Source organism: Homarus americanus, unplaced genomic scaffold (genome assembly GCF_018991925.1).
Source record: "Homarus americanus isolate GMGI-L3 unplaced genomic scaffold, GMGI_Hamer_2.0 scaffold25013, whole genome shotgun sequence".
In the NCBI taxonomy this organism is placed as follows: Eukaryota; Metazoa; Arthropoda; class Malacostraca; order Decapoda; family Nephropidae; genus Homarus; species Homarus americanus.
In genome coordinates, this window is record NW_024722158.1 from 4,009,645 (window position 1) to 4,035,164 (window position 25,520).

The 25,520-nt window shown below is 39.8% G+C and overlaps 1 protein-coding gene across 8 annotated transcripts in view; it reads left to right on the forward strand.

Moving 5' to 3' along the window:
- The first annotated feature begins 10,443 nt into the window (after positions 1 to 10,443).
- Positions 10,444 to 25,520, forward strand: part of LOC121862108 — a 34,537-nt gene continuing 19,460 nt past the window's right edge. For 4 of the 8 annotated variants that reach the window (XM_042360094.1, XM_042360097.1, XM_042360098.1 and 1 more), the window contains exons 1-5: positions 10,444 to 10,625; positions 16,679 to 16,755; positions 16,943 to 19,006; positions 19,210 to 19,560; positions 22,636 to 22,824. In XM_042360094.1, the coding sequence (XP_042216028.1) occupies positions 16,698 to 16,755; positions 16,943 to 19,006; positions 19,210 to 19,560; positions 22,636 to 22,824 (2,662 nt within the window). In that variant the 5' untranslated portion in view covers positions 10,444 to 10,625; positions 16,679 to 16,697. Of the gene's footprint in view, positions 10,626 to 14,437; positions 14,463 to 15,924; positions 15,992 to 16,678; positions 16,756 to 16,942; positions 19,007 to 19,209; positions 19,561 to 22,635; positions 22,825 to 25,520 lie in introns of all 8 variants that reach the window. The other 4 variants (XM_042360099.1, XM_042360101.1, XM_042360096.1 and 1 more) reach the window with 3 other exon arrangements.

Here is a 25,520-nt window from a genome sequence, read left to right on the forward strand (position 1 = left end):
TAATGGGTATGGCACTCCTTACTCTCAATATTATATGCTTAAGCTTCAGGTAAACCAAAACAGCTTCATGTAAAGAGACACTGAAAGCTTCTTGTAATTGAAGCTTCTAAATAAATTGGCAGTTTAGTGTGGACGATGTGTGACAGGAGTTATTCTTATGTGCAGCCAGCCAGCCATGTGTCAGTAGGCGAGGAACAGTGATTCAGTTTAGTGCATATGACTTGTCACATGCAAACTTGGAGTTGAATGAGTGTCTTAATAGTTTGTCTTGACTGAGTTTCTTGGGGAGTTACATATACAGAACATTGGTATATACTGTATGACATCATTTTGTATTTATTATTGTACGATTCGCCATGTTGCATCTGAGGTTGACTTGCAGGTAGTATTGCAGAGGGTTTTTTTTTTTACAGTTTCTCCTTCAAGTGATCGTGTAACTCTTGATGGAGTATTAATTCTGTTCACAATGTTTAACCTCTTCTTAGGACTCGGTAAACACAAACATGGAGGCACTGTGTAAACGCTGTGTGCACTTGTCTAGAGAAATGTTTGTGTGTTTGTCTCTCCTGGACAAATACCCAGATGTTGTTATTATTATTATTATCTTGCATACACATTGAATACTGAGTGAAGTAATATCGGATATTATACAGTACAGTACAGTACATCAGGTCATGAACTGTAGTGTGCAACTTTTTCTCAATTTTTTATGAAACTTAAATTGATGTATGTATGTACATATATACTGTATACAGGATAATTTTGTTCATGTATACATTGCGTTGTTAAAGATGCCCACAACAATATTTTCATGCATTTGTCATCGTTTTTTATATTATCTTTTATATTATTTCCATGAGAACTCTTCATTTTGATGAAGAGAAACCTATTGTAAAATATTGCAACATCATTTTCTCCATTGTCATTTACCATCAAATATATTTCATCATTGTCTTGACAGTTTATATGTCAGGATCTTCGGGTGTCATAAGTCTAACTTGTAATGCTTTTAACAGCAACATCACCCACCACCCACCTCTGCTTCTCATGTTGACCACACCACCACCTGGCCCTCAGCCTCAGAGATCCTTGAAGGTTGTCCTCTAACTGGAGATAAGAACGCCCATCTACTAAGTGTAGAATTTCAATGCAATTTCAATGCCACAATGGACATTATTTTTGTGCTGTACCTTAAGGGAACCTGATAGATGAATTCTTACATCTTTTGTTATTAGGTCAGTTTGACGTAAAAATCTCTGAGAATCCGGGACCTGGCACGTAATGGCAGTTTTACTGTAGGCTATATTGACTATCAACACAGAGGAGGACTATAGGGAGTGTTGTGTGAAGGCCTGATGAATGAAGGAGTTATTGAGATGGGTCTTTTTCACGGATAGTTTTTGTGAATGAATATTATACTCCAGAGATCATATTGTTTAGGAAATATGAGCCTTTGAGTATAAGTCCTGCCCTCTGTTGATAGTCGCTGCCGTGTTTACCCGGTTGAGTGCCTCATCGTGTACTCCCCCTCACCCACCAATTGTAAACTCTGCCAGAGCTTAATCAGACAACAATTGACAAAAAAATACACTTTGTGGAATATCGGAAAGGGTGTATGTGTGTTTCCTCTACTGCAGTTTCCTTGTTTTTTATTTATTTTTTTCCTTCAAGGATTGCTGATTTACGTAGTCACCCAAAAAAATCCTGTCGCAAACCACGAACCCCGAGATTCAGACTCGTGAACCCGAAGCAGTAGACACTGATACATTATTCTGTCCATAAATGCTTTGGATTCAAGAGTCTGAATCTCAGGGTTCATGGTTCGCGACAGGACTTTTTTTGGGTGACTGTACATGTGTGTGTGTGTGAAGTGTGTAATCTTGAGGTATATAGAAAATGACACAACCAGATGGTGTTTATTTTGATGTTTTTTTCTAAAATAATTTTCCAAAATAACGTATATAAGCATTAAGAAAAAGCTTCTGTGGTTTAATGAGGATAATATTTACTCATACAAAGGTTAATAATTCACCAAATAGTGGGAAAGAGTTTATTTAGCGGCAACTTAACGCAGGAGTGAGTATGAAGTGTATCGAGATAACCCTCACTATACAGACACACCACCTAGGGCTTTAGCATGGCACGGCACAACAGCTGCTCATCACTGTTGCTTCAGGATCCATAACAACAAAACACTACTTGTTAGTTTGGACCTTCATTCTTACTGAAAAATTAATGACGTTTGATTGTAAATACAAATTTTGGGGGTCACGTGAGGTTTAGGCACCCCAGCTTATTTTACCTGAAGGTTAGCTGCCCTAATGGTAACTTAACCTGACTGAACTTAACTAACCTGACTTCACCTAAATTAAACTAACCTAACCTAATCTAAGCCCCCAGGAAGCATTAAGGTGGTTAATCTTCAGGTGAAATAAACTGGGGGAGCCTAATCTTCAGGTGATCCAATTCTTGTTGGGCCTATACAAAAATCTCACTATGAAGTCAAGTTTAGATGTTCATGTTTCTCAATAAGTAATAACTAATAACCAAAAATCAAAAATACCAAAAGGAACTCCCCCCCTATTATAATCATGTCATACTGTGTTAACTTCTCATGCCAGTATACAAGGTCATGTTAGTCATGTTATTACAGGTCATAGGTCATGAAGTTTTGATTGATTGAACTAGAGACTTGTTATGATACCCACGTTACACACAGCTGATCAAAACTTGTAAGTAGAAATATATAAATGCTGACTTTTCTAGGACGATTTCTTGTTGTCGTCTTTATGATGGCTTGAAGTTGACCTATTTTGTTGTCTCATAAACAGCTTCAAGGTATTTACTGATGTGTGAAGAAGTTGACTTAGATTCTCAAAGTTCCTGTGCTATTATTTATACTCTTGTATGTTGGGTATGAACTAACACATCTTGTTGCGGTTGGATCTCAGTGAATCTCGACACCGTATTTCTTGTAGCTTAAGTGAGCCAGCCAGGTGTGGCCTCATAGCTCAGTTTAGTGGGAATAAATAATCGTAGGGGCGTTTGAGAATCTGAGCGGTCATCTTTAACCTAACTCTCCCAATACTGTAATTTTACGAACAGTTAGGTGTCTGCGTCCTGCTGCAGAGAACGCTAGGCTGCTGTCCTCCATTATACTTGAACAGGTGTCACTAGCTGTTGTCTGATCCTACAGGAACACCACCAAGCGCTTGATAGATTATAGCAAGTCTAGCGGAAGCCAAGCAGTTTTGGGAAGACTAGAATAATGGTAGTTATGTTATAATGGAGCTGTCTAAGGTCAAACAGTCATTGCTTTTGGGAAGATGCACGTTATTTAGCCTAGCAAATGTGTACAACCAGATTTGTTTGTAAAAAATAAATAAAGGAAGGATAGGAGTTTACAGTAAACTATTAACAGCAGCTTCGTTCGTTTATTTAGTCATTGCATTGCTGTAAGTTTTGACACGAACGTCCAGTGCGTGTCTGACTTAGATCTCTCATTCAGCTGAAGTAAGCGAACTGACTGGCAGCATGAAGATTATTAGTATCATAACTGTGTGTGTACCGTACTGTATGGTGCTGTAGGTTTTTGGCTCTCGTCACCACATTTAGCTAGCAAAGTGATGTAATAACTGTGTCATCTAGCCAAGTAGGCAAAAGAATCGGGTAGACTTACACTGACAAAAAAGTACAAGGTTGTGTATTGACAAATCAATTTTCTGCTGCGAGAGAGGATTGACAAATCGAAGGGCTGACAAATTACTCGACTGACGCCATGCAGTAGAACCCATTGTCTCATCATTCCCGAGGAAAATGGTAGGTCAATAAACACCTGCAAGTTATAGGCTCACAGGCAGATGTTTGTACGCTGACGCACCACTTAGTTATCCAGACTTTGCGTTGCAGATCTGGGATATTTGGCTCATTTTCTGCAGGTCAACGATGAATAATATTTCCTTTGAAATGTTGAGGAACATTTCCTACACCTTAGAAGGATGAATCACACTAAAATCAAAGTCATGTTTAAGGTACAGATGGCAGTTTTGTATGTAAGCGATCCCACACACCTGCCTCTCGGACGACCAACTGTGTCGTATACCTAAAACGACAACGTTCCTTCACTCGTTATTTTCAGTGTGGTTATTTTGATAGATTTATCTCAATTATTTTAATGTGTAGTTAAGGAACGTGTGTCTTCTTATCTCAACCCTGTCTCGTTTATTTCGAGAAGTGTGTCTTGAGTTGGAGATGTGTCAAAGGCGAGACAAGCATGTGTGAGTGTGCGTTGACCAGCCTTCTTGACGTCACGCTGCAGTTGCAGGTAAGACTGTGGCTTAATGACTTCATAACACATGTGTAAACGAATGTCATAATCCCATGTTGTATCTTGTCATTATCTGTCAGTTGTAACATCCTCACACATACGAGTTTCACCGTCCATGCGACACACCGTTATCAACTAACGTTGGTGGCATATCAAAGAGAGATGTCAATTAGATTTTTTCTTCAGTAGAATGTCTTGAGTGTGACGTCATAACCATCTCATTTTCATTGTAGATGAAAAACCTATGCTTAATATTCAATCGTTGATGACTAATGTAATATTTAACGAATGTAGAATATTGTACTGTACGCGCTTAATAAAAGACCTTAGTTGTTGAAGCGCAGTAACTTCAACATCACTTATAACTTATTGTGTGTGTTTGAGGAGAACCAACACAGTGACCCTCGGGTTACTAGCCGTACTTGAGGTGGTGATTGCGGTTGATTCAAATAATTTTCTGGACAGTTCATAATGTTTGATTCCATGGGCGAAACTGTATTGGTTTGTTAAGTATGGATTTGTCAGTAGATATTTCATGTTCTTTGCGACCTTATCTTATTCTTACAAAAACATTCACATCACATCAAATGTATACAGGCATATATATATGATACACATATACGTATTATACATATATGCTTATATACGCTGAACGCTGGATTCCACAGTTCAGTAGATCTTCCAATAGGTGAAATAAAAAATAGGGTAGATTGACAGGTCTGCGTGTTGTCGCGGGAGATGCTAGTGAAGGCCCGGTGCCACTCTAACCCCCGTACAGTGTGCAAGTAAGTGTCCAATTTTAGTAAGATGTCAGTTGTTTTTCATAGGTCACGTTTTTTCCTTAAATTTGACCCAGAATATTGTAAAAGAAGATTATTTCAATGGGCGGATAATGGCCTAGATGTGAGACTTAAGCAATAGTTAATGGTTGTGGGTGGGTACAAACTGTGACATCACTCCCAGCCTGTGTACGCCCATGCTGTCGTTTTAACTTACGTTATAGCTCTGAAATGTTTAATAGTAATATATTGTTCACACATTGTTTATTTGTTATGAAACATTCGTATAACTGAAGAACATTTAATAAGGAAGAACAACATAATGCAATAAAAAGAAATCAGGAAATGGTAAGATTGGTAGCGTACTGAGAGTTGAAAGAGCGCCTGTCGCACCACACGCCTCTACGCCGTTCTCAGACGGCCCGACACTGTCAGCCAATCACCGCACCCCACTCACTCTACAACGACCAATAAGATCACAGTATTGGGCTATCAGGTGCTGACTGAGAATTCAGGATGTGTCTCCCATATTATTTATTGTACCTTAGACGCTGGCAAGTTTGTAATAAGGAGTTGATTTAAATAAAGTCGAGCAGCAATACGAATGTGTTTTCGTCTACCTGTTTGCTTTAGTAACCAACCTAACCATACCCAACCACACCTAACTTTAACTTAACCCAATCTAGCCTAACTTGACCTAACCCGCCCACTTACACTTCTCAGCTGTGTCACACTTTTATAGGCCTACATGATTAGTAATACACAGAATTTTGAGTAGACCTGTGGATTTTATTGCTAGAGTGTGTTCTCAAGTTGTTAAGGGGTGAGAGATAGTGTGGTGAAGGGTGAGAGACAGTAGAGTGGTGAAGGGGGTGAGAAAGAGATAGTAGAGTGTGGTGAAGGGGTGAGAAAGAGATAGCAGCAGTGTGGTGAAGGGGTGAGAAAGAGATAGTAGAGTGTGGTGAAGGGGTGAGAAAGAGATAGTAGAGTGTGGTGAAGGGGGTGAGAAAGAGATAGTAGAGTGTGGTGAAGGGGTGAGAAAGAGATAGTAGAGTGTGGTGAAGGGGTGAGAAAGAGATAGTAGAGTGTGGTGAAAAGGTGAGAGAGATAGATAATGTATATTCATAAAAGAATCGTCCATCAATTACCTAACCCATTTTAAAACTATATATATTTATGTACTTTATTTTGGGGTATTAATAAAATATCTTCGATCAACAATTAGATTAATTTTAATTCGTAAACCTTTTTATATGAAGACGCAGCACAGTGGTACACAACAGCCCGTTCTCTTTTGCTCTCCCATGATGTAAACAAACATGACTGCTGTATACAGACAGGGAGATACAGGTCTATAGTTCACCTGTAAGACCATACCTCCAGAGAGACATAATATGCCCGCCACAGTAGAGGTCACAGATTAAGGTTGAAGAAGCCATAAGTTCAGAAAATTAGCAGGGCAAACTTTTTCGGAATGAGAATTGTGAACTGTTAGAACAATCTGCCAGAGTGTTGTGACGGCAGCGAGTGTGAGCTCTTTCAAGACGTGACCAACACTAGAACAGGTACAGATACATTATGGAGACAGTCAGTGGCGGCTCGTGCATAGGGCTGCAGAGCTGCAGTCCCCCCAGACACTCACTGCCAGGCGTATGATTCCTTTAGAGAGACAGCTGAATAATACACTACCAACAAATATATCATTTTATATGTTATTTAATTATTTTCAATACGTTGCTAAGTGAATTTTCATTAAAATCAGACCAAAATTTAAGTTACTTTCATAGTTGCTGTCAATGCTGTACGATTCATGTCTGTTATTAATTGGCGCCGCCGCCGCTGCACTTGAAGCAGCTCAGTCTCGTACAACGTGTGAACGGTGTGGTTAAATCGTGCTTTCTTTAATTACCCTTTGACGATGGAAAATAGAGTGAAGTATTTGCAAAACATCAACTTTTCCCAGCTGACATTAAATGAAAAGACTGAAATCAAAGCAAGAGGAAGACCTACACCAGTTTTATCCATTCAACAGAACAGTACAAGCAGGAACAAAGAATATACACGCCAGTTTAACATCAGTGTTTATCAGAAATGTGAATGGCTCTGTGGTTGTGACGAGGCAAATACTTTATTCTGCTTTCCATGCTTATTGTTTGGTGGGGAGATGATGAATGACAATAATCTACAGTCAACATTTTCAGACACTGTCAAGTTGCTGAAAATTTTAATAACAACTCCAATGACAACGGCAGAAGCAGAAAGGTGCTTTTCAACTTTGAAGAGAATTAAAACTTTTTTGCGCAGTACCATGGTGAATGACAGACTGTCTGCTTTAGCAGTGATATCCATTGAAAATAAAATGATAACATAAATAAAGGATTTTAATGAAATAGTAATAAACAATTTTGCTACATCGAAGAGCAGACGCGCCGACTTTATTTTCAATTAATACTGGTCCATCACCACCAACACTACTACCATGCCCTGGGAATTCGTGGACATCAACTACAACTCATACCTGAGGTAGGTCAAATTTGTGTATCCTACTGTTGTGTGAGGCTTGCAGTCCCTCCATTTTATTTTTCACGAGCCGCCACTGGAGACAGTACATGCCAACAGTGTGTAACAGAGACGTGACCGACCGGTCAAGCGGCGAAGACGATAAAAGTAAAAAGTAAAAAAGTACCCCCTTTAAATGATAAGTACCTCCTACCTCTTCCTTTAAATTTGTTAAACCACCAATGTATGTTGTGGGGTTCAAGATGTTTGGTTCACACTCAGGATGGAATGGAGAAAGGAAACTCACAATGTGCTCTCTATATACATGTTGTATTGGATGTACAATGCAGCTTGGTGCTGGGAAGGCAGCATGGTTACAAGCGTGATGTAGAGAAAGCTGTTTGGTGAGGATGCTCAGAGAAGGACAGCTTGTGGGTCGCCATGCTCGCCGGCGGGAGAGAGGACCGCCAGGCAGGCGGAGGAGGAGGAGCGAGGGCCGCCAGGCAGCGGCGGAGGAGGTGTTGCTGGCTGGTTGGTGTAGGTAGAAAAGAGGGAGATCACGAATCCCGAATCGAAAATGCTAGTGACAGGGGGGAAGGAGGTTCAGGGGAAGAATAAAGTGAGGATTGAAGTGAATTTTAGGAGGAGAGAACAGATGCAGTGGCTAAACACCGCTTGCGTGAGGGATTATAAGATGGAGGCAGCAGCAACTCGCCTGGACGCGGCCGGGAGGCGACAAGACAGAGCCAGGCTAGCGTCAGGTGCGTGTTGGGTTGGGCAATGGATGTTCAGTGCTTGGTCGGCTTGATTGTGTGTGTTGGTTTCTTGTGTGGAGGAAATGTCTTGGTCTTCTTAGCTTGATGTCGATTTTATTCTCACTCTCCTCCTCTTCTTGCTCTCTTGAAGTGTCCATTCGTTTGTGTTTGGGTCTTGTTGTTCGTCTTGCTCGTGTATTAAGTTCTCATAGGTGTGGAAGAAGTCAGAGACGGTGAGGTTGACCACGTGGGCTTCAGCTCCACGGGCCTCGTGGTGTTCTTGGTTCTGTGTGGTGGGCGTCTTCTCTTGGGTTTTCTTTTCTTGGTTTTTCTTTTCTGCTGGTTTTTTATTTTCTTGGGAGCATACAGCAAGGAGGGCCTCTTTGTAGCTCAGTTTCTTCTCAAGACGAGCCTTGGCTACCCTGCATTCCTCCTTCCATTTGGGGCAGGTCCGATCGGCGGAGGTGTGTGGGCCACCACAAGCAGCGCATTTTTTAACTTTGTTGGGGCAGACCGTGTAGCGGTGTCCAGGGCTGCTACACATGGAGCAGGTGTCCTCCTGCGCCTCACACTTGTTTACAGTGTGTCCATAGTGTTGGCATTTGTAACACCATTTCGGTCTGCAGTAGGGCCAGTTGAGCTTCCTTGGGTAAGGTGGAGTGGTGTCCGATGAGGGCAGTGGTGTCGGACAGCTTCTTCACAACTCGAAGTTGCTGCCCCTTGAGGAGCTCACTCAGCTCTACTTTGTCCATGTGGGCAATTTCGGCGTGGGAGATTACACCCAGCTTCAAGTTGTCCCACATGTAGGCAATCATTTTAAAAGGAATGCCGTTGATGTCTGGGATCTCCGCGAGCTGTACGGGCATGCCCTTCTCGACGAAGGTGATCTTGATGTCACCATGGAGCTTTAGACGTTCCACCTTGGTGACCCCCACGATCCCATTAGTTTCAAAAAACTTCTGGAGAACTAGGAGGTTTAGTTTCTTGGGGCAGGTCGGCGTATCCGGACGTATCCGCGCCACGTAATCAAACTCGTAACCGTTCATGGTGAGAGAGGGTTAGGGGAGATCACCACGAGGTCAGGTCTTAAATAGTGGGGGGTAGGCGTGGCTTAGTAGTTGACCCCCGCTCCGTGATGTATGGCGGCGCTGGTTGACCCAGACCACGAGGCATACACTGGGGAATTGGTGGGGTCGGCTACTCAGCGACAAACAGCGTTTGTAGGGGAGAAATCCACTACAATGTAATAAGTCATTTATGACCAATGTATATTTTCAGCCTTCGGGCTGCAAACTTTTTCAATAAACCGTTTATTATTATTATTAAATACCCCCTACCTCTCCCTTTAAATATCCCTCCCCCTCCCTTTAAATACCCCTACCCCTTCTTCAGTATCTCTTACTGGTTTTCCGGCTTCTTTGTGGTATTGATTTATACAATCTTTTATTTTCTATTTCAATTTCTTTCTACACTTATTTTTTCGATGACCTATGCCCGGTTGAGCTATTCCCCGTAAAAAAAAATCTCTTTCAAAACTTAATACTTTCTCCGCCAAAAAAACTAGCACTTCATATGTACCTCATCTTATCTTTAATGAAATACCTGTAAAGAGGAACTACATATAATAACCCGGGAATCTGATTTGTTTTGGCATAAGTTAGATATGTAAGTTAAATAAATAAGAAAAAAGGTTGATGTACATTTTAGGGAACTATTCATCCACTTTAGTTTTGAAATTATTGCGCAGGCAGGGTAATAATGTTAAGTAAAGTACCACGAAAAGAATTGCGGAATCATTTGTATATATGAGGAATACTAGAGCAAGCAATCATATATTAGTTAAACTTAGAATACTTGTATGGTAACTAAAGCAGATCTAAGTTGGTTGAATTAGATTTATCTGCTTTCAAACACATACAATTAAGAAAAAATAACAGGAAAAGGTATCATTAAATTAATTATATATTCTGACAAAGACATTATAAACATAATAATATATTACACAACTGTATTGTTGTAATTTAATAATAGTTAGAATAGGTTTAAAGAATATAAAAAGCTTAAAATGTCAATAGTTTATCATGTCCGTGGTAGTGTGGGAACATAATACAGTGCGCCTGGTGACCGTCATCGGGGCGGTACTGTTGTTGTTTTCTGTCCGTGAGTGACGTCTATGACTTCACCTCATTATACCTCTACTTTACCACATTTTCCGCGCTTATGACTCTTTCATACCACCTCCGAGACACCGTGAGATGATTTAAGGTAAATATACAGGCGCTGGTCAGGTGTTTTGGACGTGTGAGGAACACTCGAGTTGGTGATGGCTGCCTCGTTCACTGTGTCAAGGATATGTTCTGCTGGGCTGATTTTGACGATTTGCTTGAAGGAATTATAAGTTTGTGTAGCTTTTATGTATAATTTAATCCTCATTTATCTCTCAAACATCTGTTATAACACTGGGTAGTCGTTTTATTACCATGTGTCATTATTACTCGTATATTTCTACCTGTAATCGTCACATGACTCAAGACAACAGCTTTTTGTAGTTTCTTTTAGTGAATGTGTTATATTTCGTTTTATTATTGTTTGTATGTCTGTTTTGTCTGTGAAGTTTTATGTTGATTTTAGTTAATTATTGTCTATATGTGTTTATCTAACTATCAAGTTACTATAAATGCCAAAATCAATTAACTTGGAAACTTTAATGTTGAGATATAAAGCAGCGATAATAGGTCGTATTTTCTTCCCATTTATTGAGTTCTCGTAAAAAACAGCTCGTTAAATAATGGGAGAATGGCTGCACTTATTAACATATATTTCGTTTTGAAAATTTTCCCAGAGAGTTTGTCTTAATGTTTAACCTCTTCACTACAGGGACGCCACTTTTTATATTTTATTTGGATAACTCCAGATGGTTATATTCAGAGCAGAGATCCCCCCATACACAAGGGGTTAAAATGTTACTTTAATCCTGTAGTGAGCTGACCGGTCCGCTGGGCTACGACGCCGAAGGAAAATTTTGCATCGACTAAATAATGAATAAAAATTTAACGGAATATCCTGTAGGTGCATAGGTTGACTCAAAGGACTAGTTATTGGTTTGTTCATATTCACATTCTGTAATTAAAACAACCATTTTACTGGAAAACCCCAATGAACACCAACACAACAGTTGGTGACAATAATTACAGCTATTACTTTACTGACAGCAGCTGTAGGTCAAAATTTGCTGGAAAAAATATTACAAAAGAACCAAAACATATGACTCGCTTAAAAGTTTGTGAAATACAGTAAAACCTCTATTTAATGGACTACATGGAGGAGAAAGTCAGTTAGATGTGAAACCTCCATCTGACAAGCTATGCAGATTGTGCAGGGAGAGAAGTTTGTTTAATGGAGATTTCATTGTAGATGCATTTATGAAAAGCTGTGCATATCTTAAAATTACATGTAAGGAAGCCTATTTAATTAATTTTAGGGTGTAGTACTGTATTGCCCTGTCCATTGTAACAGATAAGCCAGACACCTGCCAAAGTCCTCATATCATTCCCTATCACACGGCCATTGTTACTGCTACATTAACTGTTATCATAGCTTTAGTTCTAGTACATTCTGTTGGCTCCCTGAAAAAGAAAAAATATCTTCCTGTCATATATTTATATGTATGATTCTGATGCTGTATTAGAAACAGGAAACGATTATATTATCTACTTAACCGGCAAATGTTAATAATTGGCAGATTATGTTATCAAAAGAAAAAGGTGAAACTCGTGAAAACATGTCGTATATTGAAGCTGACGACACTCTGATTAAATTTGGTTCAGTCATGCAGTTATTTAGCCAGAGTGACACAGAAATAACCAAACTCAGTCATTGAGCCAATGATACAAAACTAACCAGTCAGTCAAACAGTCAGTAGTTTATTTCTACAGTACCCTAAGAGTCAGGCCAGTGATGATGATTTGACACTTTGTAATCATGTTTACAGAGCCACTATGATGAGTCCTTGTTGGTATCTTTGTCTACTAGCTGTTGAGGTAAACTACACCAGCTATGAATATCACATTGTAGGATTTAAATACTTAGTGAATATATAGAGATGGAAATCTGTTATATCTAGGGTCCGTAAGATGTGAACTCCCCACCTAACGCATTACGTATATGGAGTATAAAAGTTCGTTATATGGAGGTTTTACTGCATATATATTTACAGTGGTCTCTCGGTTAATGAACACAATTCATTCCAGAAGGTCGCTTGTTAACCTAAAATTTCGTTAATCGAAACCATTGTTTCAATGGGATTTTGGGTAATTGGTTCCAGCTCACCGAAAATTACATACAAACTAAAAATAAATGCAGTGAAGTACACTTACTTTGATGTGTGCATGTAGAAGGCTCCTGGTTGATGATGATGGAAATTAGAAGTGGGGTGGAGGAGAAGGGAGAAGAGAAGGAAGTGGGGGTGGAAGAGAAATCACCCCATGCTTCATGCTGCCATTTCACCCATAAAATTTTAAGTTCACTTGGTGTAATTCAAGTTTATTTTCTTCAAATCAACACTGCACTATATATTGTCAATATGTGAAATAAATAACAGAATGACCAATTGTACAGTAAAAGTCCAAAAATCCGAATGCCAGGAATCCGGACCACCCGAGAATCCGGACTTTTCGAAAACTCAAACTTTTTAAATTTAGCGGGCTTTTGTGTGTTACATGAATGAATGGAGTTGCTTTAAAAAATTAATTTACATAATTCTAATAATAAAAGTAATTGTAAATTATAGGTAGCTAATTTTGTTAGTTTTGTAATTAGCTTGAACTGAAATGTAAAATTTGAGGCACTATAAATCTTTTGTGTGTAGGTGTGCATGCCTGAATGCCACAGCTGCACAGCGACAGCAAACGACCACGCGATCGCCACTTTAAAACAAGCAATCAAACTGTGACAACGTATGTAATTTTGAGTCCTACTCTTTCCATGTACAGAGTACAAGCCCATAATAATGGCCCCTAAAGTAGATAAACTTCATTGTGTGAAGAGAAAGAACACATTGAAATTGAGTGACAAACTTGAAATAATTAAGAAACTAGATCGTGGTGTGAGCAATGCTGTTCTAATGTAAACATACGACATTGGAAAGTCTACAATTTATGATATAATAAAGGCAAAGAATAAAATTCTAGAATTCACAGCTTCTTCTGAGCCTTACATTAAAATTGCTGAAAGAAAAAGTTTACATTGGCCCAAATTAGAAAATCTTGATAAAGTGTTGCACGAATGGTTTTTGTTAAAATGATCAGAAGGTATGGCAATTTCTGGGCCGATGCTTATTGCCAAAGCAAAGTCTTTTAAGGAGCAAATGAACATTGAATCAGAGTGCGCATTTAGTGATGGATGGCTTAGGAATTTCAAGACTCGTCATGGTATTAGACAGTTTGTCTAGTGGTACAGTGGTCCCTCGGTTAACGAGATTTCTGTTAACGATTTACCTTCCATAAGATTCTTAACTTCGGTTAACGAGCAATCCCTCGATTAACGATTTTTTTACGAGCCGACTTCAACATGTTTTCGCTTGCATTTGGCGGTCCACCAGCTGTAGTATTAGTCCGCCAATACAGTAATCGGTTTTAGGGCTTAAATTCCTTACTATTTTAGTAAATATCAAGAAGTTTATACTATTCAATAATTTTAAAAGTTTAATATTAACTTTTTTAGTCATTTTAACAATTATTGAACATAATTGAAGGTAAAGAAACTAGTTTCTGGCATGCCATCCAGCCTGTTAACACACCAGACAGGCGTTAGACTCTCTCTGTTTTCAGTGGAGGTAACATCTAGCTTGAGACTCTCTTCAACTAAACGCTTTTTTTCTGTGTTTCCAAGCAAATTATTGGTCATTTTGAAATTTATTTTACATATTGACAATATATAATGCAGTGCAGTGTTGATTTAAAGGAAATAATCTTGAATTACACCAAGAGAACTAAAATTTTATGGGTGAAATGGTGCCATGGGGTGACTTCTCTTCTCCCTTCTCCACCCCCATTCTAATTCCCATCATCATCATCCAGGAGCCTTCTACATATACACCTCAAAGTAAGTGTACTTTTCTACCTTTTTTGTTGAATTTAGGCAATTTTCGGTGAGCTGGAACCAATTACCCAAAAACCCATTGAAACAGTGGTTTCGGTTAACGAGCAACCTTCTAGAACGGATTGTGCTCGTTAACCGAGGGACCACTGTATTAGACATTTTTGTCAAGTGTTGACTTTATTTTTCTTTAAACTGCTCGTTTTGATAATTGAAGCATGCTATATTTGCTAATGAATAAACTATCAAAATGTACCTGTTCATCTCTTCTTTATTCCTCCTTAAATTTTAATTTTAAAAGTACTGCCTGAGAATCCGGAAAATCCGAAATTCCGGACTGACCCAATCCCCAAGCAGTCCGGATTTTTGGACTTCTACTGTACTGTAAAAATGTACTTGATATTTACTCAAATGAGAACGAATTTAAGCCCTAGAACCGATTACTGTATTGGTGGACTAATACTACAGCTGGTGAACAGGCGAAAATATGTTGACACGATTTCGTAAGGATTTCGTTAACCGAATTTTTGTTCGTTAATCGAGTTGAAGATTATTATGGAAAGTAATTCGTTAACCGAAATTTTGTTAACCGAGGGATCACTGTACAGTCGACCCTCGTTAATTCGGACCCCTTTAATCCGGATTTTGGATAAATCGGACGAAATCTGAACTGTCCATATCAAATTTCTGGGATTGTCCCAGTTGCAATTGGGGTTGCAATTTCAAATTCTGTGTCACCACTAAGAAATAACAAAGTCCCTGGTGCACTCTAAGATTAAGAGAAAATGGACGACTCAGGCGTCCTGAAGTGAGAGAAAACGGACTCCTATGACGGGGCACTCAAATAAAGAGACATGGCCACATGTTTGTGGACTAGCCACTGTACAGTATCCTTTTCATCACTTTGTAATAAACCTCGTTATGCCTATGTGTTTCTGATAATTATCATAACATTATATATTTATATATTTAGCGGTTGTACAAAAACAAGGCCTCACACATGCCATTCAGACTGACAGACTTGACAAGTTTTACCAACCATAAAGACAGTTGAAGCTTTAAACATCACTCACAATGGATCTTGAATATTCCAACTGTAATCAGACATACCTAAGTTGCCTCAACAATTGCAACCCCAGTTGCAATATCAAATTCTGTGTCACTACTAAGATATAACAGTCTCTGGTGCACTCTAAGATTAAGAGAAAACGGACGACTCAGGAGTGCTGAAGTGAGAGAAAACGGACTCCTATGACGGGGCACTCAAATAAACATACACAAAGCTGTATAATGCAATATTAACCCCTAAATCGGTTAATTCGGACAATCGGCTAAAACGGACACCCTTCCCCCCCCCTATTAGTCCGTTTTAATGAGGGTCGACTGTAGTTGAGTTCCAATTATTAAAAGTAACTATTAATTGACTAAATGATATAGTAATTAATGGGAGAATTGTATATCTTTTCAGAAATTTGACTCCAGTCCATACTTCACTTTAATGACTAATTGGTACCACAAAAACGGTCGTTAATGTAGTGAGTATAATTTACATGTTAAATGGGTCAGTTGGTACCAGCCCTCAGACTCACTCACCCCCTATAGCCCCACCAAAAAATACAACCACTACTTCACACACATTAATACAGCGTACTGCATATAAAGTTAATAACTAATAATAACTGTTTAATGAGACTGTTTGCTGTCATCTGAGGCAGGGGAGTGGTGTTAGTGTCCCCCTGCCTCCACACTCTCACACTGCTCCTTCAGTCAAGTCTAGTGGTAAATCATCTAACAGGTCACTTACTACAGGTAAATCTTGAACAGTGCCGTCATCTCCCTCTTGAATGTCATCTTGTGCTAAAACATTTAGCAGCAGCAGCAGTAGGTTACACCATACCTACTGTTCACACACTCTGATCAAAACAAACCACCCCGCTCGCTGACGTAATCAAGATGGTCTCCCAGAGTGACTACAACTTGCGGTACTGATCGTTATTGTGTTGAAATGTATCAGTAATGTGTTGAGGTGTCACATTTCATGACTGTCGTTATTCTGATGAATCTTTAATGTAAAACTTGTTAAAGTGAAGTTTGTACTGTACCTGTAGTGAGTATTTTGATAGTCTGTGTTGTGGGGGCATTTGTCATCTCCTGGCTGAGAAAGACGTGTGTTGCCTGTTTGTTTAGTTACTGTTCCTTGTACCTGTATTTTTTCCTTCCAGAACACGGTATGAAAGGACCATGGAGAAGTTTGCTGTTGATCTTGATAAAGTGTTGGATGACTTTGAGTTAGATGAAGGTAATTATATCAATATACTGTATATAGTACAGAACTAGTTACATATTGTTTTATAAATTGTTCTGGCAGTGATTTCATACAGTACTGTACAGGGTATTTGTGTTTGTTTTTATTTTGGAGTTATATACTGTATTGTACCGTGTTGGTGATCTTTCAATTACTTTATGTGAATTTTATATATTTTCAGATGAGAGTGAATCTGTAAACCAGTATGAGAAATTGCAGCTAGAGTTCTGCCCAGATGGAGGGGGGACTCTACCACCAGTGAGGCATGGTGTAGGGTTGGGCACTTTTGGTGGGTGGAGTGAGCCCTTACAACCTCAGGCAATTGGTGCTGCCTCTCAACCATGGTGTGGTGTAGGACTGGACAGAGAGGCCCAACCACCTGGCACACGGAGCCCACCTGACGGCCAGAATGATGACAGTGAGCCGCCTGCAGCTTGCTCTCAGCCACCTCCTTCACTTCCGTATCTTCCCGGCGCACAGCTCCCACCTCCACAAGTATCACAGTTGCATTCGGGCGACGTCCTGGACTCTGGCGTCAGACCAGGAAATATGCTCATGAATCAGCATTCGGCCACCTCACAGGCACTGTGGCCGGTAATAGCAACATCTGCAGCAGGCAGCTTCTCTCAAGCTCCTATGCCCAGTGTCCAGGCAGAGTCTTATGCAGCTGAAAGGTTTGGTTTACCTGTAAGTGGTGGTAGTGCAGGCACCGGTAATGTTAGCTCTCGAGTACCTGCCATGCCTCCAGACTATCACATACCTGGGGTTCCGGAGAGCAGCTCTGCCACCTCTGAAAGCGAAGGAAATGCAGTCGTCGGTGTCTCGAGTAAAAATATTCCCCGTGAAGGATTTGACGTCATTGCATCAAGACCTTTGGATGTGGTGCCAGCAAGTGTGCCTCCCGACAGAGGGCTCGCTGGTGGCCACGAAACGAGACATCCAGATATAATTGACGTGTGGCAGAGTGGTGCAGAGGCGAGTGCATCGGCGTCCCAGCCTAGTGACAGAGTACGTCCAGAAGTTGTAGATCACGAACAAAGTAACGGTGAGTCCCAGGAAGTGGATAATGAAGGTGCAAGTGGATCTGCAAACTGTGTAGAACAGCAGGAACACCGTCTACTGCCTGACCTTATGGCAATGAATAGTGTTGATAATTTAGCAGTGAGTGAGGGAACATACAGTGGTCCAGAGTACTATGAACCTGCAATTGTAATGGAAAATGCACTTTCTAATTTACGTTTGAATGAACCTGCTATTGTAATGGAGAGTCAGTCATGCAGTAGAATACCTGAGGTTGTAAATGTTCACCAAACTGCTGAACAACAGGGACATACAGATACACCTTCATCTGTGGCAGGAGGGACTTTGTGTAATACACCTGCCACGGGTGACATGAGTCATGCATCTCTTGACGGTGTATCTCATGGCATTGATGATGCTCCTGGTATTCTCCAGGATCATATAAACCAAGTCTGTGATAATGTAGCTAGATTAGACGAAATTCATTCTGTTGATGCTGTGAGAGTGGATCCACAGCCACCAACACAGTCATCTCTCCCGGATGTGAGTGCTGTTGGTACTGTTCCCATCAGCTTCAGTAAGAACTCTGACATAGATGATGCCGATCTCGACGCCGAGCTTGCCGAGCTGGAAGAGGAACAGTTCCGGTTACAGGGAGCTTATGGTGGAAGTGTGGCAAGATCACTGACCAGCAGTCAAGAAGACAGTACAGGAGAGATCACTCACCCTGAAGTTCAAAGTACATGTGAAGCCAACTTGTCTGGGGGTCCAGATTTGATAGGTGGCACGAGTACTTCTCAGCCCATACTAGGTGTTGACCTGGGTGGCAGTGAAGCAGCACAAACTACAGGTGCTTCAGCAGCAACTGAAGAGAATCCAAAACCTGAAGTACCAGCATGGCAGAGATACGGCAGTGATGCTGAAGAAAGACAGAGTTCCTTGGTTGGGAACCCAGATATTGCAGCCCAGGAAAATATTAGCTTCTCCAACCACCCTGGTACTGAGGGTGTTGAGGAAGTAATATGTCACCCTCACAGAAGTCAAAGAGGAGAAGCCACAGAAAACTACAGAGAGAGAGACACGGGTGATAATTTGTCTAGTAACAGCACAGGCACAGATACAATGTCCTCCAGCAGTACTCTCACTGACGGTGATCTTGGCTCACCAGAAAGAAGACTCCAGCAGCCTGTTGCTGAGCCTGAATCTCCATCACGGGTCACACCAGGTGAGATGTTTTATCTACCTATACATTATGTATGATCAACTCTAAGCCCACAATGTAGCTGGACCTGGGTGTTCACTGCCCCTCAGCCACCATTATCTAGATCACTTGTTAGTCTTGTTTGTTTTTCTGGTAGCATCTATGTACTGTTCTATTCTCTGCTTGTTATCAGCCAACTGTGAACTCCAGCTATTTTGTCATTGCAGGGGCCTTAGTGACTGCTGTGTACGATGACGACAGTGGTTCTGGTCGAGAAGATGATGGCAGCGGTGGAGCTCTGGCAGCCGGAGAAGCTGCTGCTTCTTCCAACCCTGGCAACCCTAGTGAAGGCAACGGAAGTCTTGTCGGTCACGTGGCTCCGTTTTGGATCCCAGACGAAGATGCACCAAACTGCCAAGAGTGTGGCCTAAAGTTCACTGTGATTCGTCGACGTCACCACTGTCGAGCATGTGGACGCGTCCTGTGTGCCCAGTGTTGTCACCACAAGGCTCCTCTACCATACATGGACTACAAGGAGGCAAGGGTCTGTGGACCTTGTCTCCAGATCTTACAGTCAGGTTAGTTGGTAATCAGATAAGGAAGAGAAATGCAATGGGCATTCGTCTCTTATGATGACTCTAAAGGTCTCTATATCTGTACCTTTACTGCTTTTTCCTCTTGATGGAGAATATAAAATCATAGTACTGTACTGTTGCCCAATGAAAAACGGCTTTATTTTATACGCGTTCAAGAACGTTCCCGAACTTCAGAAATTGTCTGAGTTCACTCCCTCGCCTCTCGGCCCTCACTCGGGCTATTGCAGTATCAACGAAATGTGTCTATTTTTACGTGTGGTTTGATGTGGATTGTGTGAAGTAACAAGTTCCTGAATTTTTCGTTACGGTAATTAAATTACTTTATATTTACAAAATAAAGAGGTAGATATTTTAACTACAGTACAGTATTTAAATATATTGTGTTACTAAATTAAGAGCAGTAACTCTAGGCCTAGTTGTTATAATAAATAAGGTTAAATCAAAACTTTCTAATTTAAATGATTTTATAATTATCAAATGTTGGAAAAACTTAACACTTTGTTTTTATTTCTTAATTGTCTTTAACTGTACAGTATTTGTTCTAGTCTAACATCAGTGATGAGAAAATTCAACTTATGTGGGATGGCCTGGAAAAAAACCTGAATTTTTTATCTTATATTTCAACATCAGTATTCATTGAGTGTTAATCATGGTCTTAATATTTTGTCAGTTAAGCAATGGGAGGGCCAAGGGGGCACCATTGTTGAGCTCTACTTAGGGCATCAATTGGCCTTAATCCGGCCCTGGGTTTGAACATAACCTCTAAAAAAATATTTTATGTAACCTAACCTAACAAACATTGGTAGTACCTACTGTAAGCAGCACCAGAACTACAACCCAAACAGTGAAACATTGCTTGGAAAAAATTTCTAAGGTAATTATGAGCACCGGTCACACTTGACACTCCTAAACTATTACCTCAACAGTATACCAAGCACATTTGGCTCATCTTGGATCTTTCCTATACTGTTTATATTACATTGGCTATTTGGAAATGATGTTACATCTATTGATCACAAAAACAAGGTATTCTTTATTGTAATTGAGGCTACGAGAGGATGATTGCCATGTTAGATAATTTGTGAGAAGTGCAATGGAGAGATTTAAATATTTGTTTTCTTTATTATCTCATCATAATTTACATACCGTAGAACCTCAATAAATCGGACTAATTGGGGCAGACCCCAGTCCGAAAAATGTGAAAGTAGCGAATATATGGGGCTATTTTATTACTGTAACAACTAAGGTCTTTAAGTGTATAACAAGGTTATTAAAAGAATATTACATCAACAAGAAAAAAAAATATGAAACAGAACTCTCTGGGTTGAAAATCAGACATATAAGTCTGGTTGCCACCGAGATTATTGTTAATGTATTTACTGTAAAGTGTTATATGTAAGTAACCACAGAATTTGTCTTATGAATAAAGAGAAAACTATACTGTACAGTACAGGGTACTATAAAGATAAAAATAAGTGTAGGAGTATACATTATACAGCGTATGTGATGGCATTTACTGCGTAAATAATAATTATCGCTTCTGGATAGGTGCCGTTTAAATGGCCGTCCATGAATAAAATATCCGCTTAAACCCAGACTATACCCTGTACCTGTACTGTATATTGGATTTCAGATACTTTTTCTATTCATATAAAACTAGTATAAACATTTGGGATAAGTCTTTCGGGTGCTATCCACACCCGAGGACTTATCCTGAATGTTCCAATAATAATTTCAGATTACTAAATAGTAACCCAAACCGAATCGCGTATATTTTGTTTAAAACAACGAATTATGGCTCGGAGGACGCTCTCGGGATAATAATAAGTAATCTGAGCGTTTAAAAAATATGGCCGAGTGTTTATACAGTACTTGGCACAGTATGAGAATAAAAAAAATATTATTGGTTTTTCTAATTATTTTGTTAATTAGTTCCTGGCAGAAGGAGAAAGGGGGACTAATTTACATTGAATGATACACCTGTACAATTCTACTACTATATGTGCACAGTTGTGACCTTCACTCCAGGGACACTTGATGCTTTCTTAAGAGTTGTGTGTGTGTTGTTGGGTAGGACCTGCCAATACTACTGTACTTGGTCTGGTTGGTTTTGTAGATTTCCCATATGTGAAGGTTGTCCACAAAACCTGCCACACTGATGATATCATCACTACAGCTGCTGTGGCTCTTGGTTGTAAAGGTGGGAGGCAGTGAGTTTTCTTTCAGTCTGTAATGGGTGACTCTGAGACCTTTGTTAGTTACACTAATCATAATCAATTTTGTCTGTACTCTACATATTATATCTCTTTTTTTCTCATAAGATAAATATTCTTTACTCTCATTTATTGGACAGTTGAAAAATTTTGATATTAAAAGTCCTCTTGTGACAGAATTTACTCCTGGTAATTCCCATCATTGGACAACAGTATTGCATTTGTGGGAGGGATCATGGGAGAAATCAGCCAATTTTACGTGGATTAGCCCACAGGTCACTGGTCCACATCGGGGCCTGGGGGGCAAAAATGTAATAATTATTCATAGTAAATAAAATTTATACTAAAAAGTAAAATAAAATAATAATGATAATAATAATAATAAAGAACTATAAAGAAAATAATCAGTTGTGAGAAATGCTGTACTGTACAGTATGTATGTTGTGTTGTCAAGTAAGAGAAAAATTGATATTTGCAATTGTGTGTAAATGAGGCAGAAAGACAGATCAGCAGCCTGGAACTTGGTCACATTTTTTGTGATGCCATATGGTAGCAGGGTCTACCATTAGGCAATACATTATGCTTCCAATATCTTCCCAGGCAGTAATACCTCCCTATTTGGTAGCTGCCTACTACCTAACTACCTGGTGCCTACTACGGTAACGAGACATTTTGCTGTATTTATTTTGCGTACATTTTTCGAATCTGGTTTTTTCATTTGTTTCGCTCTTACAAATGAGAATGGAAGAGGGTTAATCAGTTATTTTTGAACAGAGAATCATTCATGACATATTTAACAGCTGTCGAGTATTAAAAATTCTAATTTATCTCTATCACCTCGAAGGACAAGAAGACGGACATGACGGAGATATGAGACAAGGTCGGCAGCAGCCCGACGGACAAAGACGCCCACCAGACCCTAATAACCCCATGGAGTACTGTTCCCGTGTGCCTCCTCCCCAGCAAGTGGCTGCCTCGGCCACTGTTCCCCCTCCCACTGTAATGGTTCCTGTCGGTGTTCTGAAGCGTGAGGGTAAGTGACAGTAACAGGTAGAGTGCATGGAGGCATCACATAAACTTCCTGCTTATTTGAGAGTTCACAGCTATAATTTTGTGCTCTTATGGTTGCTTTGACATTTTTATTTTATTATTTGCTTTTAAGGCTTTTTTTATGATTACAACTTTGTGCGCACTTCATGATTTTGGATATCTAGTGAATGTCCAGCTGATCACTTTTCTACATATCACAATCGTGTTTTTTGTGTTGATCACATACAAGACTGACTGGAAGCAGATGTTTAGCTTGTATGGTTAGGTGGAACCTGGCAAGTTTGTGGCTGTGGTTTGTTCAGGTTTTTGACAGTTGAGGTCGTAGGTACAGTACTGTATTTCAGTGAACTGTATTTTCTTGACGTGGGTTATTAGTGTTAAAGTATTCAACACCGAACCATAACTTCAAGACCAATAGCCATTTTTGTGGTGTGTATTTTCATCTGATTTTCCTCACATTTGCTTTCAGCTAAATATGGGTATTGTAACTAATATAATAAAGTGTAAATTTATGTTGAAATGTATAAAAAAATTAATCTTGGCTATAAGTTTAATGGGAATGTTTTTGTGATTAATTTATAGAGTATTTAAGATTAATCAGAGAGTAAAATAATAATTCTATCAACATATTTTAATTGTGAGAAGAAAGACTTTATTACTTCAAGATTGTCACATATCAAGAAGGGGAACCATTTTATTTTGTGTGCTTCTGTTTCGGCTGCTCCTATGGTTACGAACAGGTGGCTTTATGGTCACGGGTAGGTGGCTAAAGTTTAACACAGTACATTTGACTCAAACTACATGATGCATGACCTGGGTTAGGGACTGACTGCAGGACATGTACAGTTGTACACTCGGTAAAAAAACTACCGTTACAATTCCTGCACGAAACAAACTGACGCTGCAAACGAAGTGTTTCGTAAAAGCCCCTGAGGCATTCATCGCATTGGTAGCCCTGCGCATGTATGGGTTTGGCCACACGTGCTCGAAACAAGTAATCGACACTCTGAAACGTATCAGAGTTAGTGCTGCCACACTAACACAATTGAAACTTGATCGGAACTCTATGCCTCATTTCTCCATGTCGAATACACATTGTGAGCGGTGTTGTAGCAGCCTAATATTGTGATTTATGTAATTAGTGCTACCAACATTTCCTGATATCTTACATAAAGAATGTGTATGTCATATGAACTGTGGAGCTATTCAGATGTTTCAGAATAGCATGATATATTTTCCAATACAAATAAAGAATGACATAATGTGGCATTAGCCCAAAGTGAAGTAGCAATACAAATAGATTCGAAATTTAGTTGCAAAATAATCTTATAACTTTACTATATCGACTAATTCTGCCAAACATATAATGCATTACTATATGGCAACTCATCCACTTCCATGGTTACTGTAGTTCACGGTGTGTGGAACATTTAATATAACATAGTTTAACTTATCTAGATATCTAGATATATTGTAATAAAGTAATTTAATATTTTCAATGAAATAGCTAATTTTGGCCTACCAAATTAAGTACGAAATGTCTCACATTCAGGCCTACCGACCCTTGTGAGACAAAGGCAATGTTCAGTTGGAAAATCATTGGACCCCACCTGTACGGTAGTTTATTACCAAGTGTACAGTATATTGGAGGAGAAGTCTCTTGTGTCCTCTATGAACAGTCGAAGCACGAAGTATTATAGAGCATACTCCCAGGCGACTCTCCTATAAAGATTAATATTTATGTATTTACTTATGTCAATGAAGGGGATTATTGTCAATATAATATCAAGAATTTTCCTGTAGGTTGGACTTAAGGGAAAAAATCACATTTGTGCAAAAAAGCTTTGTGTTGAGAGTAATGAAGGGCTGGTAATGGTTGTGTGCGGTGATGACTTAAGTTGATGGAAATGTTGACGGTGGAAGGGGAACTATGCTGAATGACTGCCGGTGGATGAGAAAGAGAGAGTCTGTAGTGTTTATACCAGTTGTAAACAGCTTCATCTACCTCCTCTGACTGCTTGGCATCTGTCACCCCTTATCTCCCATCACAGAAGCTTGCACCGCTCACTTACACCAGTGCCGTGTTTCAGTTTGTCTCTCAATATCGTGGTGGTGTGCTGTTGTTTTTCTTCTCCAGTCAAACTTTCATCGTTGTTGGCTGCAGCTTTACGGCCTCATGTTGGCACTCAAGAAATGCAAGTGCAGTATGCAGCATCCTCGACCTTGAGATATTTATTCTTTGCAAGTGGGATGATGACACAGATGTAGGGCAATAACACAGCTCCTCATTTTTTTTAGTAGACAATCCAACCATGAAATAGATTAAGGTAAATATTGTAATAGGGGCCTTGGGGTCGCTGCTCATGTATGGGCTGCTTCACATCACCCTTTGAATATTCCTCATTTGGCTGGTAATAAAACATTTATTTACTTGGTCTTGGTTACTCTGAACATACATGCAGTAGTTGTGTTGCTCAGAGTGTGTAATTTGTTGAAAAACACATCAAAATTTCACTCGCCAAACAAGTTGCCTGATTGCCACTGACAATGTAGCTACAGTAATAATGTTATACGGTACGGTGATATCTCCATTAGCCGGAACTCCCAGTGCAGAGCACTTCCGGGAATGAAAGATTTCCGGGTAGCGAGACGACTCTCAAAGCCGGAAAAATGATCCCT